Source organism: Euleptes europaea, chromosome 16 (genome assembly GCF_029931775.1).
Source record: "Euleptes europaea isolate rEulEur1 chromosome 16, rEulEur1.hap1, whole genome shotgun sequence".
NCBI classification, from domain to species: Eukaryota; Metazoa; Chordata; class Lepidosauria; order Squamata; family Sphaerodactylidae; genus Euleptes; species Euleptes europaea.
In genome coordinates this window covers 53,609,588-53,625,270 of record NC_079327.1, presented here as the reverse complement: position 1 = coordinate 53,625,270, position 15,683 = coordinate 53,609,588, and the positions used below count along the sequence as shown (strand labels likewise).

General features: G+C 41.8%; 1 protein-coding gene across 2 annotated transcripts in view; it reads left to right on the top strand.

Annotated features, from left to right (window-relative positions):
* Positions 1-15,683, top strand: part of DMD (dystrophin) — a 1,354,185-nt gene that overhangs the window by 1,266,645 nt on the left and 71,857 nt on the right. For both annotated transcript variants that reach the window (XM_056862020.1, XM_056862019.1), the window contains 3 exons: positions 2,478-2,679; positions 5,901-5,986; positions 8,199-8,356. In XM_056862020.1, the coding sequence (XP_056717998.1) occupies positions 2,478-2,679; positions 5,901-5,986; positions 8,199-8,356 (446 nt within the window). The remainder of the gene's footprint in view (positions 1-2,477; positions 2,680-5,900; positions 5,987-8,198; positions 8,357-15,683) is intronic.

Here is a 15,683-nt window from a genome sequence, read left to right as displayed (position 1 = left end):
CACCCTGTGAGGTAGATGGGGCTGAGAGAGCTCTAAGAGAACTGTGACTAGCCCAAGGTCACCCAGCTGGCTTCATGTGTAGGAGTGGGGAAACAAATCCAGTTCACCAGGTTAGCCTCTGTTGCTCATGTGGAGGAGTGGGGAATCATACCCGGTCCTCCAGATCAGACTCAGCCGCTCCAAACCACCGCTAGATGTAATGGAATCCTATATGTAGCATGAACTTTGTGTACCCCTATGTAGATGGTCAAGAGCCCCGTGGCACAGAGTGGTAAGCTGCAGTACTGCAGTTTGAGCTCTGCTCACGACCTGAGTTCGATCCCAACAGAAGTTTTCAGGTAGCCGGCTCAAGGTTGACTCATCCTTCCATCCTTCCGAGGTCGGTCAAATGAGTACCCAGCTTGCTGGGGGTAAAGGGAAGATGACTGGGGAAGGCACTGGCAAACCACCCCGTAGACAAAGTCTGCCTAGAAAACGTTGGGATGTTACGTCACCCCATGGGTCAGGAATGACCCGGTGCTTGCACAGGGGACCTTTACGTAGATGGTCAGTGAGCATACAGTTGGACACATGAAGTGGTATCTGGTGCACTGACCGCCTTCTTGACCATCACATATTCTTTTCCACAATCTGTACAGTATGCTCACGTTTGTAGGGTATTGACTATACATCACAAGGCTACATGTGCTTGAATGCACAGATATAGGTTGCTGTGCAAGTAGAACCTTGAATGTGTCAAATGTGCCCCACCCCCGGCCTTTTACACACTTCATGCAGTTATTTGAACCCTTAATGACCATATGCTGTATAGAGTCCACCTCTGCTCTCCCAGACTTACCCAAGAGGTGTTGGGGTGTGTCACACCCTGGTTGATGGGATGACAAGGATCCACTCCATTTGAGAGGCTCCTTAAGGGAATGTGGTCTTGTGACAAACACTGAGTCAGCAGAGTCTCCAGGCCTTGCCTTCCTCCCAAAGAGGCTGCTCCCACGCAGCTGGCAAGGGAGGGAAGTAGGAGGCATGACCACCTCTGTTGGGGTCAGCCTGGGTCTCGTGGCCCTGGGAGAGGGGTGGAGATTTTCCCATTAGCAAGAAGGGCTGTCATTCCTAGAGAGTAATTTCCCAGGTAATGTCATTTGCTGCAAGGAGTCAGGAACCAGCTCTGAGTCTGCACCGTTACAGGGTGGAACTCTTAAATGCAGCCAAGGCGGAGGTGAGTAGCTGGATGGTCTCTGACAGTTAAGTGACACCAGCCAAGAGGAGAGCCAAAAAGGTAAATGGGGTGACTGAAATTCCACCCTCAAGTTTTCTCTGCCTGCACTGGGGCTGCCTCTCCCAGAAAAGTGGAACGCCGGAGGGTACTGCAGCACCAGAGGGGCACTCCTAGCTCATGACCGCCTAACAATGCATGGGACTGGTATAATTTTCACTGTACTGTTTTTTACAGCCAGTTAGGCTAGAAGCTCATGAGTTGCTCCAGTGAGGCAGGAGCTATAGTAGTGAGAAGACAGCTTGTGTGGCTCCTTTTAGATTGTGGCCATTGTTGTTCGGAGCCTGAAATTGTTCTATCACAGTGAACTGCTCTAAATATGCAAATGTTTAAAAGATTTTTAATTGATTTGATCAAATCAATTGAACCCATGATTAGATTTACTTATTTTTTAGAAACATAGATTTGTAGCTACTTAGGACATTTCAAATGTCTGGGGAGGGGTGGGGAGCAAGTTAAAGACGTCCTGACCTATTTGTACAGCAAAGTGGCTGAAATAATATGTTTCCTCTACTGAATAATACATACACCTATTTTATATGGATTTCAAATTGGCCAACCAAACTAAATGGTATGCTTTAAAGTATATGTTCTCTAAAGAATATGCCCAGAATACATGTATCTTATGAATTATTCAATAATTCTCTAAAGTGAAGCATCTTTTTACACTTTCTACTTCATTAATGGACAGATTAGTACTATCTCATGACATTTAAAAACAAAACCATTAGACACTTTTAAGGCACTGTCATAGAAAGCTTTCTCAAAAAGAATGGCCCCTGGTTATCTGTAGGTGCATATATAATTAGGCTGCCACCTAATCCTTGAGGTGTTCATTTAATTACCATTGATTTGTCTCAGTAGAGCTGAAGACATAGCCTTAAGCTCCATGTTAAAAGTATTGCACTGCATTTCCAATTTGGCTAATAAATAGATATTAGAGAAAGCATCCCTCTGTTATCCTGGGGGATGCAGCTGATAAAAACACTGCAGTTGGACAGATGACTGTTCTTACAACAATAACATTTTATGTCACCAAATTAAATTTTATCTATATAAAGCAAATACATTACACAGTAGGAAGTACTAACAATGAAATATGAAAGCTGAATGCTCAAGCCAATATGACACACTTTCAGCTGTTTCCTAATTTGCTACACACCGAAGATACTTCTGATTAGTGCTGTTATTTTTATTATTCATACAGTGGATCTTCTGAGTCTGTCTGCCACATGTGATGCCTTGGACCAGCACAACCTCAAACAAAATGACCAGCCAATGGATATACTGCAGATTATTAACTGCTTGACTACCATTTATGACCGACTGGAACAAGAGCACAATAACCTGGTCAACGTCCCTCTCTGCGTAGATATGTGCCTCAACTGGCTTTTGAATGTTTATGACACGTATGTGTGGGTAGACTTCGATTATAATGAGCTTTTGTCCTTGCTGTAAAATGAATGGCTCAGAGCTGGAAAGCTGGTGGTCAAAGTGCAAGTTTAATACAGCTAATGGCCTAACATCACTCAGCTGAATCAATGGAGCCCTTGGTTAGGCTTCAAGCCCTGTTTCTTAGAGATGAAATGGTAAAGGGTCAAATGGCACAGTTTTAAATAGAATGTCCTATGTAACTGAGGTCATTTTCTCAAGCTCTATCTCATTTGTTAAATAATTACTCTGTTAGGCACTCATAAATTTCTTGTAACTATCCACCGGGATTTACCATGTGATTAAAATTACCTGTTTTGCACGGGTAACTACTTCCCATAGGCAGCTGGGCAAATAAAATATGATGGCTTCAGTTTAAAGAAAAGAATAACTGATTTTAGTATAATCAAAGGGGGAAATAATTAAAGACATGGTTTATAGCTCTGGATTTCTTCCAGGTCCCAATAATTTTTCATCAAATTTTAATCAAGATAATTACAACCAATTAAATTTTGGATAGGGAATTGCTGGTGTCTGTTGTGTATCTTCTCCCAGAGTTACAACATACAGCAAAAGATTTGTTCTTTGTCATAATCTGCCTCTGTCCTAGTGTACTGTGTTATCAGTGTTTAGCGATATTTATCACAATTTCATTACATTTTTGTTTCATCTGTAGACCAAAGAGGATTGCTCTTACTTAGGTATTAAAATTGATAGATCAAATTCTAAAAATAACTACCATCATATAGCTCCATCTAAATACAAATGTAATTTTGCATTACAGGCCAACTGATGTGTTTGAACTGAAACCCCAAAATAAGTTATTCACAAGCACTTCCATTTTAAATTAAAACTGCACAACGAAGACAAATGAGAATAAGCACACCATTGATGGGCTTAACTCTGTTTATGACATATGTTTTCCAGCTACTTCCCTGCTAGAAGGGTTGCATTTGTTTTATGCTTCCTCTTTTAGCCATGACTCCTAGAATATGGGAAATGCTCTATAAAGCAATTCCATTCCTTTAAGCTGCCAACATTTTTTTCATTATACTTCTGAGTTAGTCCATAAATGTGGGCCTGATCTATGCAAGGATACTAAGCAGGGATAACATTTTAGAGGCCTTGGTCACCCAGGAGCCCATGGAGCTGAACATATCGTATAATTTGCTTTTATATGATGCTTTGATCGGTATGAAGTGCCAGTCAGTTCAGGGTCTATAACAAGGAATATCATTATACTTTGGACAGAGGCAATGGGCCTGTGATGCATATATGTCTAATATGATCTGGGCGATGGAAGTCAAAATAGACATTACTCAAGAGATCATTGATCAAGGTCTCTGGAAAGCTGTTTTTTTTTTTTAAACCAAGTAGTATCAAGCAGCTGCTTTGAAGACTGTGAAAGGCTCACTGTTAGGGTTGCCAATCTCCAGGTCAGGCCTGGAAATCTCCCAGAATTACAAGTCATGTCTAGACTACAGACATCAGCTCCCCCTGGCTGCTTTGGAGGGTGGACTGTATGACATTATACCCCACTGAGGTATTTCCAAACTCAGAGCTGGCAACTCTACAAACTGTGGCAGGTAGGGTTACCAGGTCCTCCATGGCCACCAATGGGGGATGGGGGTAGTTTTGCCAGATCCAGGTTAGGAAACTCCTAGAGATTTGAGTGTGGAGCCTGGGGAGGACAGGGACATTGCTACAATGCCATAGAGTCCACCCTCCAAAGCATCTGTTTTCTATAGGGGAACTGATCTCTGTAGTCTGGAGATGACCCGTAATTCCAGGGGGTCCTCAAGTCCCACTTGGAGGCTGGCATCCCTATTGGCAGACTATATTTTGTTCTTTCTTCCCAAGCCATATGCATTGATTAAATATTGCTCTCCAAAGCTGTAGGGAAATGGAAGCCAGGAACTGCTCAATCTTCAGAGCACCCACAGGAAGCTACTACTTAGCTTTTAAAAATACTAAGAGATCCTAATCATGGATTTCTCCGGTCATGCCTAAGACGGGTGTTTCCTGCTTCTCATTTATTGGCCTCCTTTGTAGGTAATTTCATCAGCTGTTCTCTTCAGCTGTCAAGTTACTCAAAGAAGTTTAAATTACTCTGAGGGGGGGGGCTAATAACCTGTCTCAAAAGATTGTTTTTTATTCATGAGCTTTAAAACAAATATTTTGGGATAATAACTAGGAATACCAGACACAGCCTGGCAAACAGCAGAAGGCCTAGGGGGAGGGGACATGGTAGGTGCTTGTCAGCAGTGGCATGATGTCATTTCCAGGGAAAACTGGAAATGGCATCACAGCTCTCTGGGAATCACCAGAAACTCTATAGTAAAAATATAGAGTTCCCAGTAATTACGGGGGGTGCGGGGGAACCTTGATCTTAATTAAAAAAGAAAATCAATATAAGCAAAACTTCAACTTTTGGCATCATCTGCTATATGATAGGCACTATAAAACAAAAAGGTAATGATAAGCCACAGTAGTTTGTATAGCAATTTTATATAACAATAAAATTTTCCTCTTCTAGAGAATAACAATAGACTATGTGCCCTAGTCTCAGTCACTCACAGCAGCTGCAGTTCATAAAGTACTATAAAATCTCTATTTGAGAACAAGCAAGCAGCACAGTAGATCTTTAGAGGAAATTACTATACCTCTGAGTGTATTTTAATTTTTTAAATCTTTGATATTACCTATTACAAAGAGATTATTTTACTTACTTTTGCAGCTTGGTTGATGTGTTTTGACTAAGGCCGTAAAAATAAATTCATTCATTCATACCTTTGAGTGTATAAAGAACTTAATACCAGAAAGGTAGATTTCCTAGGATGCAGACTGTTAGAAACTGCCATTTAGCTTTGGGAGATACAAATAAATTACATGACTTGTCTAGGGAAACATTTCTCGTCGTTATTAAAATGCTTATTACAAAACTTGTAGTATAAATAACGTTCCAAAGCTTTGTTTATACCTGATTCTAGCATTATCTTATTGTACAATTACTGTATTATCTGTTTCCTAGTTATCTCTTCAATGTTATGTTCTTGGCTTGTGTTTGGGGGGAGGGGGATTTCCTTTCTCCTTGTTATGTGCTTTTCAGAACTGTACAGTTCTATTGTTTCAGTTAAAAGCAATGGATACGAACTGAGTATTGATTGTATTCCCCCCCTTTTGTGATTGATATCAATAGGGGTCGAACAGGAAAGATCCGGGTCTTGTCTTTCAAAACTGGTGTAATTTCTCTGTGTAAAGCACATTTGGAAGATAAGTACAGATGTAAGTAATGATGTTTGTATTTTGCAGTGTTATTATTTTTTCTGCTATTTACTATATAAATACAGAATTTAGATACAGAAATAGTTTAGTTGTTCTCCGCTAACTTCTTTTAAAGCTTCTCTTTGTTTTTTTAACTAATTATAAATAGGTTACCATTACCAAATAATATTTATACTGTTTGATGTCTTCTGTGAAAATTAATTGTAGTTATTCCCCATTATTTTGAGACCCATCCTCTTAAGCCTACACTTGGAAAGATCTGCTAAGATCAAGAAAAAACTATAATCAAATACTGGATGTACACAAAGGCCACTCAGTATGCAGCCCATATGAGATCACTTCTCTCCTAAACATAATTCCATACACCCTCTTCAGCAATTTTCAAGGTGTTGATTTTTTAAACATAGGGACAGTTGACTAGATTCTTTTTGCCTACAGATGAGTATTCCATGTCACAAAACCCTTTTTGAAAGCCTCCTTTGTTTCAGAAGTGGTCTGCTATGTGGCATAGTTGAGGAAATGTTTGGGAAAGAAAAGCCCCAAACCCCTAGGACTAGTTAGATGGTTCTTTGGATCCCAACCATGCTTTTTATTGAACCTTCCATGAACCTTCAGGGATGGGGAAACTGCAAAGATTATGTTTGAAGTATGGTCCATGATCAGAATTGTCTGACTCCAAAAGCAGCCTCTATGGAGGAAAATCTGCTCTTCCCGGGATTCCTTTTTATCAGTGGCTATGCAGTACCTCTGCTAAAAATTAGTTTGTCTCAGAAAAGTGTTTCAATACAATTAAGGGCATAAAAATAGAACGAAAAATGTTTATACTGAGTTGAACTGTTGACCCACAAGAGAAGCAATGGAATTTCTCAAGACAGGTTCTCAATAGATTTACCTATTACAAAGCTGCTGATTATTCTTCAGCATCTTTCTTTGCACTTGCTGTTCTTTGTGGAGTTCATGTGGAGGTTATTCCTAAAAAAGAGAGGTGGAAAGTATATAACTCCCAGATTATTCCGTTTAGTTGAATAGCCTGATTACTTCTACTGACAAGAAATTCTCCAGTAGGGTTGCTACCTCTGGGTTTGGAAATTCCTGCAGATTTGGGTGTGGAGGCTGGAGAGGGCAGAGCTTGGGGAGGGGAGGGAGCTCAGCAGAGATGTGATGCCATACAGTTCACCCACCGAAGCTGCCATAGTCTCCAGAGAAACTAATCACTGTAGTCTGGAGACCAGTTGTAATTCTGAGAGATCTCCAGGCCCCACCTGGAGGTTGACAAGCCTAGTCCCCAGATCTATGAAGAGAAGATGATGTATAGCGAGCTTGGACTTGTCTAGGAATTTGATATCTTTAACCAACTAATTAAATGGAGGCAAAACGAAAGTTGTACTAGGCACTAGGCTGGCACTTCTTCATAATTGCATCCTTACTGCAAAATAAAATATTAAAGAGGCTGCAGGAATAAAATTCAGTTTTTGCTGAAACCTTTGAAAAACAACCAAGATTTATTCGGGTCATGTATTGGTAACTAAGGTAGAGCCAAATAAATATTTCAGTTGATCATAACCTAATTTCTTCTTCGTATTGCAGATTTTAACACATTCTCAAAATATGTGCAGTGTAACTAATTCGTGGTAAATTAAATTGTATTTGTAATACAATGATTATGGCATCCCTCTGTGAATATCTGTTTGGTAGTATTACTAAAATGAACCACCATTTTGGGTTATTAGCATTCCCAGGAGGCAGCACAGCTCTGAACCAGAGAACTATTTGTATTTCTTTTGAATACACTTTTGGAGTCCATATGTAATAAAATACCTACTTTAGAAAAAGTATTTGGTTTTCCAAGCAACGTTTGAGTAAAAAAGTAGGGTGTCTAGCTTGCACGTATAAATGATTCTGGCAAACTTTCAGGGTAGCAAATAACTTCTGTTTGTTTCAAAGAGGTATAATAACGTAGGAGGCTAAAGCATTCCTTCATTTTTTTAATTAATAAGTGCTGTAAAACAGATCTTTCAGAATTATCTATCAGAGCTATTACTATTTGCTATTTATATCCAATGTAATAAAAAAGCATATAATCATAAGGAGATTTCATTGTTTATTTCTTATGTGAATTTCTAAAAACAAATTTGTTCTGAAATATATATAGTTACAGTTGGTAGTTACTGTTGTTTAATGGCTTCTTGCTACTTGGTATTCATGCCTGCAGATCTGTTCAAGCAAGTAGCTAGTCCCACTGGATTTTGTGATCAACGTCGTCTGGGCCTCCTTCTTCATGATTCGATCCAGATTCCCCGCCAGCTGGGTGAAGTTGCCTCCTTTGGTGGCAGTAACATTGAACCCAGTGTTAGGAGCTGTTTCCAGTTTGTAAGTATACTCTTACATTTTGGTATTTATTTTATTACATTCCAGATTGTGCTTAAACGTGTGTGTGTGCATGTGTAAAGTACCGTCAAGTCACAGCTGACTTATGGCAACCCAGTAGGTTTTCAAGGCAAGAGACTAACAGAGATGGTTTGCCATTGCCTTCCTCTGTGTAATGACCTTAGTATTCCTTGGTGGTCTCCAATCCAAGTACTAACCAGGGCTGACCCTGCTTAGCTTCTGAGATCTGACAAGATCAGGCTTGCCTGGGTCATCCAACGTAGGGCCTTAGATGTGTGCACTTTAAATAAAAAAGGAGAAAAGTTAGTGAAAAGGGTATCTTGAAGTATTATATGTTACAGTATTTCTGTAGAATATCAAAATATTTTTGGGCACAGCAGTTGAAATATGGTAGTCATTACAAATTGTCATGTATGCCCACCTAATTAAATGTGAAATGAATGTAGTGATGAAGTCGGAACAAGAGAGCAAGTTTAGTGTAGTGGCTAAATCTGGAGCCCACGATTTTCATTTCTGCTTGGGATATGAAACTCAGAGCCCATTCCTGAAAGGGGGCGCGTGAAACTCCTTAGGAGCCGGAGTGACCCCACACCAGCATAGGTGCCACCTTATCATGGAATAAGGTGGCACCTTCACTGGCGAGGGGGCAAACATGCTGGTGTCCAGGAGCTGCAGATCTCCACCGCCCCCCACTGCCAGCTCAGCCATGCCGGCAGGGATTTCCTGAAAGGGAAAGTGTTCCAAGGGCCAAGCTGACTTTGGCTCCCCCCCCCCCCGGGAATGCCCCTTCGAGCAGCAACATTGCTACACCACCTTTGTTGGTGATGTAGCCCCATTGCTTTCTATGGGGGCATTTCCCCCTTTTTCATTTTAAAAGTGCTGTTATTTTCCTTGCAGTGGCCGGGAAGCCTCTGTGGCGGTGGTGTGGCTGCGCTGGTCCCGGCCACTGCCTAACTGCTTCCCCTGGGCTGCCTGTAATTGTTCTTAGGGCAGTTGCTCTTCGTTAGCATAATCTACATCACAGGGTTATTGTGAGGATAAAATGGGGACAAGGAAACCATGTGAATCACTTGGAGCTCCTCGGTGGAAGAGCAGGATAAAATTGCAACAGATAGATAGATACCTAATGGATCTCTTTTCTAAACATTCATTTTTGTGTTTTCAACCCAAGGGGCTTTAATGGTGAGTTATAACAAAAACATTGAACCATTTAAACAGATATTATAAAACACCAAAAAGAAGTTTGTGAATAGGAGGGGGGAAAACTGAAATTGTGTCCCAAAAGACTTGCAGAATAAAGAAAGGATTGGCTTGTTTCTAGAAGTTACCAAACTAGGACTATGTAATCTAGCACTGTGTACTGTGCTCCTGGAAGATGGCAATCTAACCTGACAAAGTGTGGCCACACCCAAAGATCTCAAAATTAACAATAGTTCATAGGGAAGGCAGTGTACCTGAAGATATCATGGCCTACCGTGTTTCCCCGAAAATAAGACACCGTCTTATATTTATTTTTCCTCAAGAAGACACACTATGGCTTATTTTCAGGGGATGTCTTATTTTTATTAAGTATGGTACAACAATCTACATTTATTCAAAGACTGCTTGCTGAAGCTTTTCCCCTATCCCCTGGTGTTTGTGTGGGGTGAGAGAGACCCACAGACTAGGGCGTCCGCCTCCCCACTCAGTACCTTCTGGGGGTGTTAAGCAGCCGCTCCTCCCGCTCGCCCTCCCTGTCGCCATCGCTGTCGCTCGTGCCATCGCCATGGCCGCCCCACTTCCTCTTGGCCGCCCAGCTGTGGCTCCAACGGCTCCTGCCGTGGCCTTCGCCCCTCGCAGCCACAGTCGCCGCCGCCGCCTCCCCTCCGCACGGGGCTCCCCCCTGCCCCTTCCACACCCGGCTGCTCAGCGAGCCCATGGCCGCCCAGCTGCTGCTGCCGCCGCCGTCTCCTCATAGGGACTGAGCCAGGCAGCCAAAGCTCGGCGAACCGACAGAGTTATCACCGCGGAACCGCTGCCATTATTGTCACAACCAGGCGGCCACTCTAAAGCGCATGTAATTCACAAAAGCCCATGCTAGGCTAAAAACTGGTTAATCTTTAAAGTACAAGGCTCCTGGTTAGTTATGCCTATTTATTAGGGTTGCCAACCATGCAAAGCAACACCTGACGCCTGGGAGTTTGCAAACCATGGAAAGGGGCATGCAGTGTGAGGGGAAATTGCCTAACTTTGCCTAGTGGAAGTGACTTCTGTAAGCTGAAAGGAAGGAAAGGATCTAAGCCTCTGCCTTCCTTTCTGCCACAGACTAAGAAAAGAAATTAATCCAACAGGTGCAGAAGACAAATATCATTAACCCCAACACATGGATCCCAATTAATTTCAAATGCAGAGCTCACTCAAGAGACAAAAACAGATTACCCTGCATGTGAACTAACTTTGATAACTTGGCCTAAAGGCAGCTAAATAAAAGGCTCCATGCAAAGCAACACATTTGCAACCATGCAAACCATTCCAAGCTACACGTTTGCAACCATGCAAAGCATGCAAAGCAACACTTGACGCCTGGGAGTGTGCAAACCATGGAAAGGGACAGAGGCAAGTACCGGTAGCTACCGTATGCATAAGGAACAAGAGGGGGTGGAATTTCTCCTTTTGCATCGGACTCGGGACCAGGCAAATGCACAACTGCACAACTGAAGCCCCCCCCCCCTCAAACCAGGGGTGCTGGGGGAGAGAGACCCACAGTGCTGAGTAAAACGGCAGCCACAGCTTTACTTCTTCCCCCTGAGGACACACAATACCTAAAGCAGAGCGTCCTGCTCCTCACTTCACTGAGACTTTTACTTTCAGTTTCTACCGGTACGTCTCCCTCTATGCCTCAGCTTGCAGCACACAAAGAAAGACCGGGAACTGACAGGGGGAGCCCGTCTTCTTTACCGCTCCGCGCCGGTACGGTACGCTGCATAGCCACGCCTATCACTATGTCTTATTTTCGGGGTATGGCTTATATTGCGCAAATGCTTGGAAATCCTGCTACAGCTTATTTTATGGGTATGTCTTATTTTGGGGGAAACACGGTAGGTCATTAAAAGCACAATTGTAAGCAGAGTTGCACGTTTATATGTCCTTTATATGTCCATTGAAGTCAAAGGGCTTAAAAGTACATAACTCTGTTTAGTATTCCACTGTAAGGGTCTTAAAGTTTCTATTAGAGCCTTCCATTGGGCCAGGAAAATCAGCAGACAGAGATGTATCTGAATTGTCTTCAAGAACAGTTTATTACAGTAATTTAAGCTGCCAGGTGCCAAGTTATGTATTGGGAAAGGATGCTGCTACCAGGAAAGCGTGCAGCTGGCATACCTCATGAAACTGATAAAAGGTACACTGTTAGACAGCTGTAATCAAAGTATCCAGAAGTAGTTACATATTTGTTCCATAGATACATATTTGATATCTCAAGGGCCATGGATTTTCGGACCATCTTTTTTGTCTGTTTGCATACATTCATTTACTATTTATAAAATAGCTCTTACCATGGTTTTGTGACATAGCACCCTTCATATAATATCCATAAAACAGCAAACAACCAAAAGTCAATTTTAAAAAAGAAGAATGAACAGGCAAATAGCAGAAATTAAAACCAAGCACAGCAGCAGTTTAACTAAGCCTGATTAAAAGCCTATGATTCTGAGCTTCACGTGTAACCACCTGCCAAAATTCCCAAGGGGGTTGGATGGAGCAGAGATTCATATTTTCTCTCTCTCTCTCTCTCTCTCTCTCTCTCTCTCTCTCTCTCTCTCTCTCTCTCTCTCTCTCTCTCTCTCTCTCTCTCTCTCTCCCTCCCTCCCTCCCTCTCTCTCTCTCTCTCTCTCTCTCTCTCTCTCTCTCTCTCTCTCTCTCTCTCTCTCTCTCTCTATATATATATATATCTAAAAGTAACATATACTCCTCAAGGCCATCTTTCACACAGGATCCAACTTGGAAAAGGAGTCAAGCAGGGCTGTATCTTGGCCCCTTTACTTTTTAACTTCTATATTAACACCCTGGCGCAACAATTAAGGAACCCGAGCTACCATCCACCAAATCTGGCTAATAGAATGATTCCTGCCCTATTGTACGTGGATGGTACAGTCATCTTGTCCTATTCATAAGTGGGCCTCAGAAGAGCCCTCCGCGCCTTCATCTTATACTGTCAAGAAGAAAAACTCACAATAAATTACCAAAAAAACCCAAAAGTCCTTGTCTTCACTAAAAAACACCAAACTCATAAATGGCAAATTGAAAACCACAACATCGAACTAACCAAATCTTTTAAATACCTTGGTGTGGTCTTTCAGTCAACCGGACTCTGGAGAGCACAAGTGACTCAATTAATAGACGCTGTCTATAAATCATCCTCTGCAATACTAAAATTTCATTTCACTAAAGGAGCCTCCTACATTCCAGCAGCACTTAAAGCCTTCTAAGGAAAGGTCATCCCCCAGCTTCTATATGGGTCACTGCTCTGCATTTACACAGATATTCACCTGTTGGAAACGATCCAATCGAAGTTTCTGAGGAAGATACTTGGAGTTCCGAGATGTGTTCCGAACGCTCTTCTCCGACTAGAAACTGAAGTGATCTCTTTGGAGTCCAATATGTGGATCTGAGCACTTAACTGCTGGCTAAAACTCATATTCAACCCTATTGGTCTAACCCCTCTGATTCTAACTGATAATCACTGCTCAACCTGGCAAGGTGTAATAGAGAAGATGCTCCAGAAACACGGACTCTCTTCTCAAGCCATATTGCCCATGGGATACCAAAAAGCCAAGGAAACAATCAAACAGAGACTCTTGGACCATGCCCTTCAATCAGCTAGGGCTCAGATTCATAAATATTCACCCATCTTGCAATACATCAAACCTTTCCACCCTGCAGACTACCTTGGATTCCTGGAAGTATCCAATATCGAAGGACCTTTACTCTTGTGCGTTTTAATTCCTTACCTTCAGCTCTCCTGGAAGGCAGGCATCTCCGTACTCCCTTTCATCAACGATTATACCCATGGAAAACAGAGAAAGTGGAAACAATAGGACAATGTTCTGCTGCAATGTCCCTTCTACAACAACATAAGATCGCAGTACATTCTCCCCATATTGTCATCCTTTCCTGGGAGATCAGAAGAAGCTAAAGTTTCCCTTCTCTTAGCAGACTCCTCTCGGGAGATAACCACTCAAGTAGCCAAATTTTGCCTGGTCTAGTGGGATTCGTAAACTGCTGATTGAAAATCTTTCCCCATAGAAGATTTTTTTCCTCCTCTTCTGCAAATCATCCCTCCCAGAATCATCAACTTTTATTATTTTATTTAACCTAACTTTATTTTTTTATTCAGAGCTGATACTGTATCGAAATAAAACTTGATTGATTGGATAGGTTCATGTTACAGAAGGCATTCTTTGAGGCACCCTTCTTCTGAAACCATTTAGGTATTTTAAAGGTCAAAACTGTAAATATTAAACCAATTTAGATCAGTTGTCTCATAATTAGGAGCCCAAGTGTTTCCATAGAAATTAAAACAAATTTGACGCAAGAATGCCAACATTTACTCTGGCAAAAAGTGCATAGATGGTACTGAAGACAGAGGTTTTTACTGAAAAACAAAACTGGATCAATAAACTGAAAGGTTAGAATTAGCATTTCAGGGAAGAACCCACAGACTTCTTTTCATTGATATGGTAAAACTGTCCTCGTTCTCCCTTGGATTTGCTATTCTCTAGATGCTCATTTTCCCCATCCGAAATCTCAAAACTCTGCATGGGGGCTTATTGTTGAGTTCTGAGAATTCAGATGAGAAAAATGTGCATCTAAAGAGTGGCAAATGCAAGGCAAAACCTCCCATGCATAAATGGCCTTTACAGGTCATTTTCCAATTTATTTGGGAAAGTTTACTGAGTACAAGGTTGCAGCCCCCCCCCCCCATCATGCATGAAACAGCTTTGTTGGCACATTTCAGCTGGATTATCACCCTGTTCCACGGACCGTGTGCATTGGTAGCCTTAATGTGTGATGACGTTATACTCAACAGAAGAACGTTGGGTTTTTTTCTTCTAGACCTGCTTAGTAACATTTGACATTTGTTCATGATATTTTGCTTGACTGCTGGTAAACCTGTTAATCAAGGAACAGCATTCTGTTCTGATCATTTCTCCCTAGGATAGGGATTGCTCCTGGGGGATGCATATTCAGCATTTAGAAATCATCAGGCAGTATTACATTGAGGCCAGTTATTTAACATACATAAAGCTGCAGGATGAGATCTGTCTGGTGCTCATGACCGTTCATCTGCATGCTAATAGCACTCAGCTGTAACTTTCATTATTTAGCAAACGGGGAATCCTGGGTCTTAAGCAGACAGTGGTCAAATGAATGAGAGCTAACAAGTTCCTTGCCAAGCCAGAGAATCTAGACAAGGCACTGTGATGGTTACAGAGCAATCCTGAAAAGGGGGGGCTGAACCGGCTCAGGAGCCAGCATGACCCCTGCACCAGCATAAGTGCCACAGGTGCTGGATAAACTGACATGGATGTCGGCACAGGGCTACTTATGCTGGTGCCAGGGTCAGCAAAAAGGCAGCAGCAAAAAGGCAGGCGTAGCCCTGTGAAACCGTATGGAGGAGTTTCACAAGGTTTTTTAAAAATAGCATTTTCAACTTGTTTTTTTTGGGCCTGCAAGCTACTCAGGAGGTGGCACTGCTGCATTGTCCCTGGGCCCAACCCAACTACCCCCCCCACCCATGATTGTGCTGCTCGCCATATTTGATGGGGTTTGTGTTCACATAACTGAACAGATTTATATTCTGAGATATTTTTTTTCTTGGATTTGGATTTGCTGTTTCATAAACAGGAGTTACTGTCAGAAATACTTGCTGCATTTGATATGTTAGCTGTACACCATCATGGAAAAAGTAGAGCTTGTGAATATAATGCAGAATGCATTTTATGATTTTTAGTATTTTCTCTGGCTGTTTTTAGACATTGTTTCCTTCCACTTAAAAAGAATTGAGACCTACTTGAAATTTGTTCATCGTATGTTTACGTTATTGAATATATTATGTGCACAGTATATATATTTTGACATTACCCCTAGTAGTTAATTTCTCTGCTTTGTTCTTTTGAGCAATGCCATAAAAATTCTTCTGGCAGTTTTCCAGCCCCCTCATCATACATTGAGTCAAGGACTTTGAGATAATAACAGGGATGGGCAGAAAAGGGAGTTTTATGCTGATAACAATCCTGGAAACAACTTGTAGTGGGGGGAGGGGAGCAAG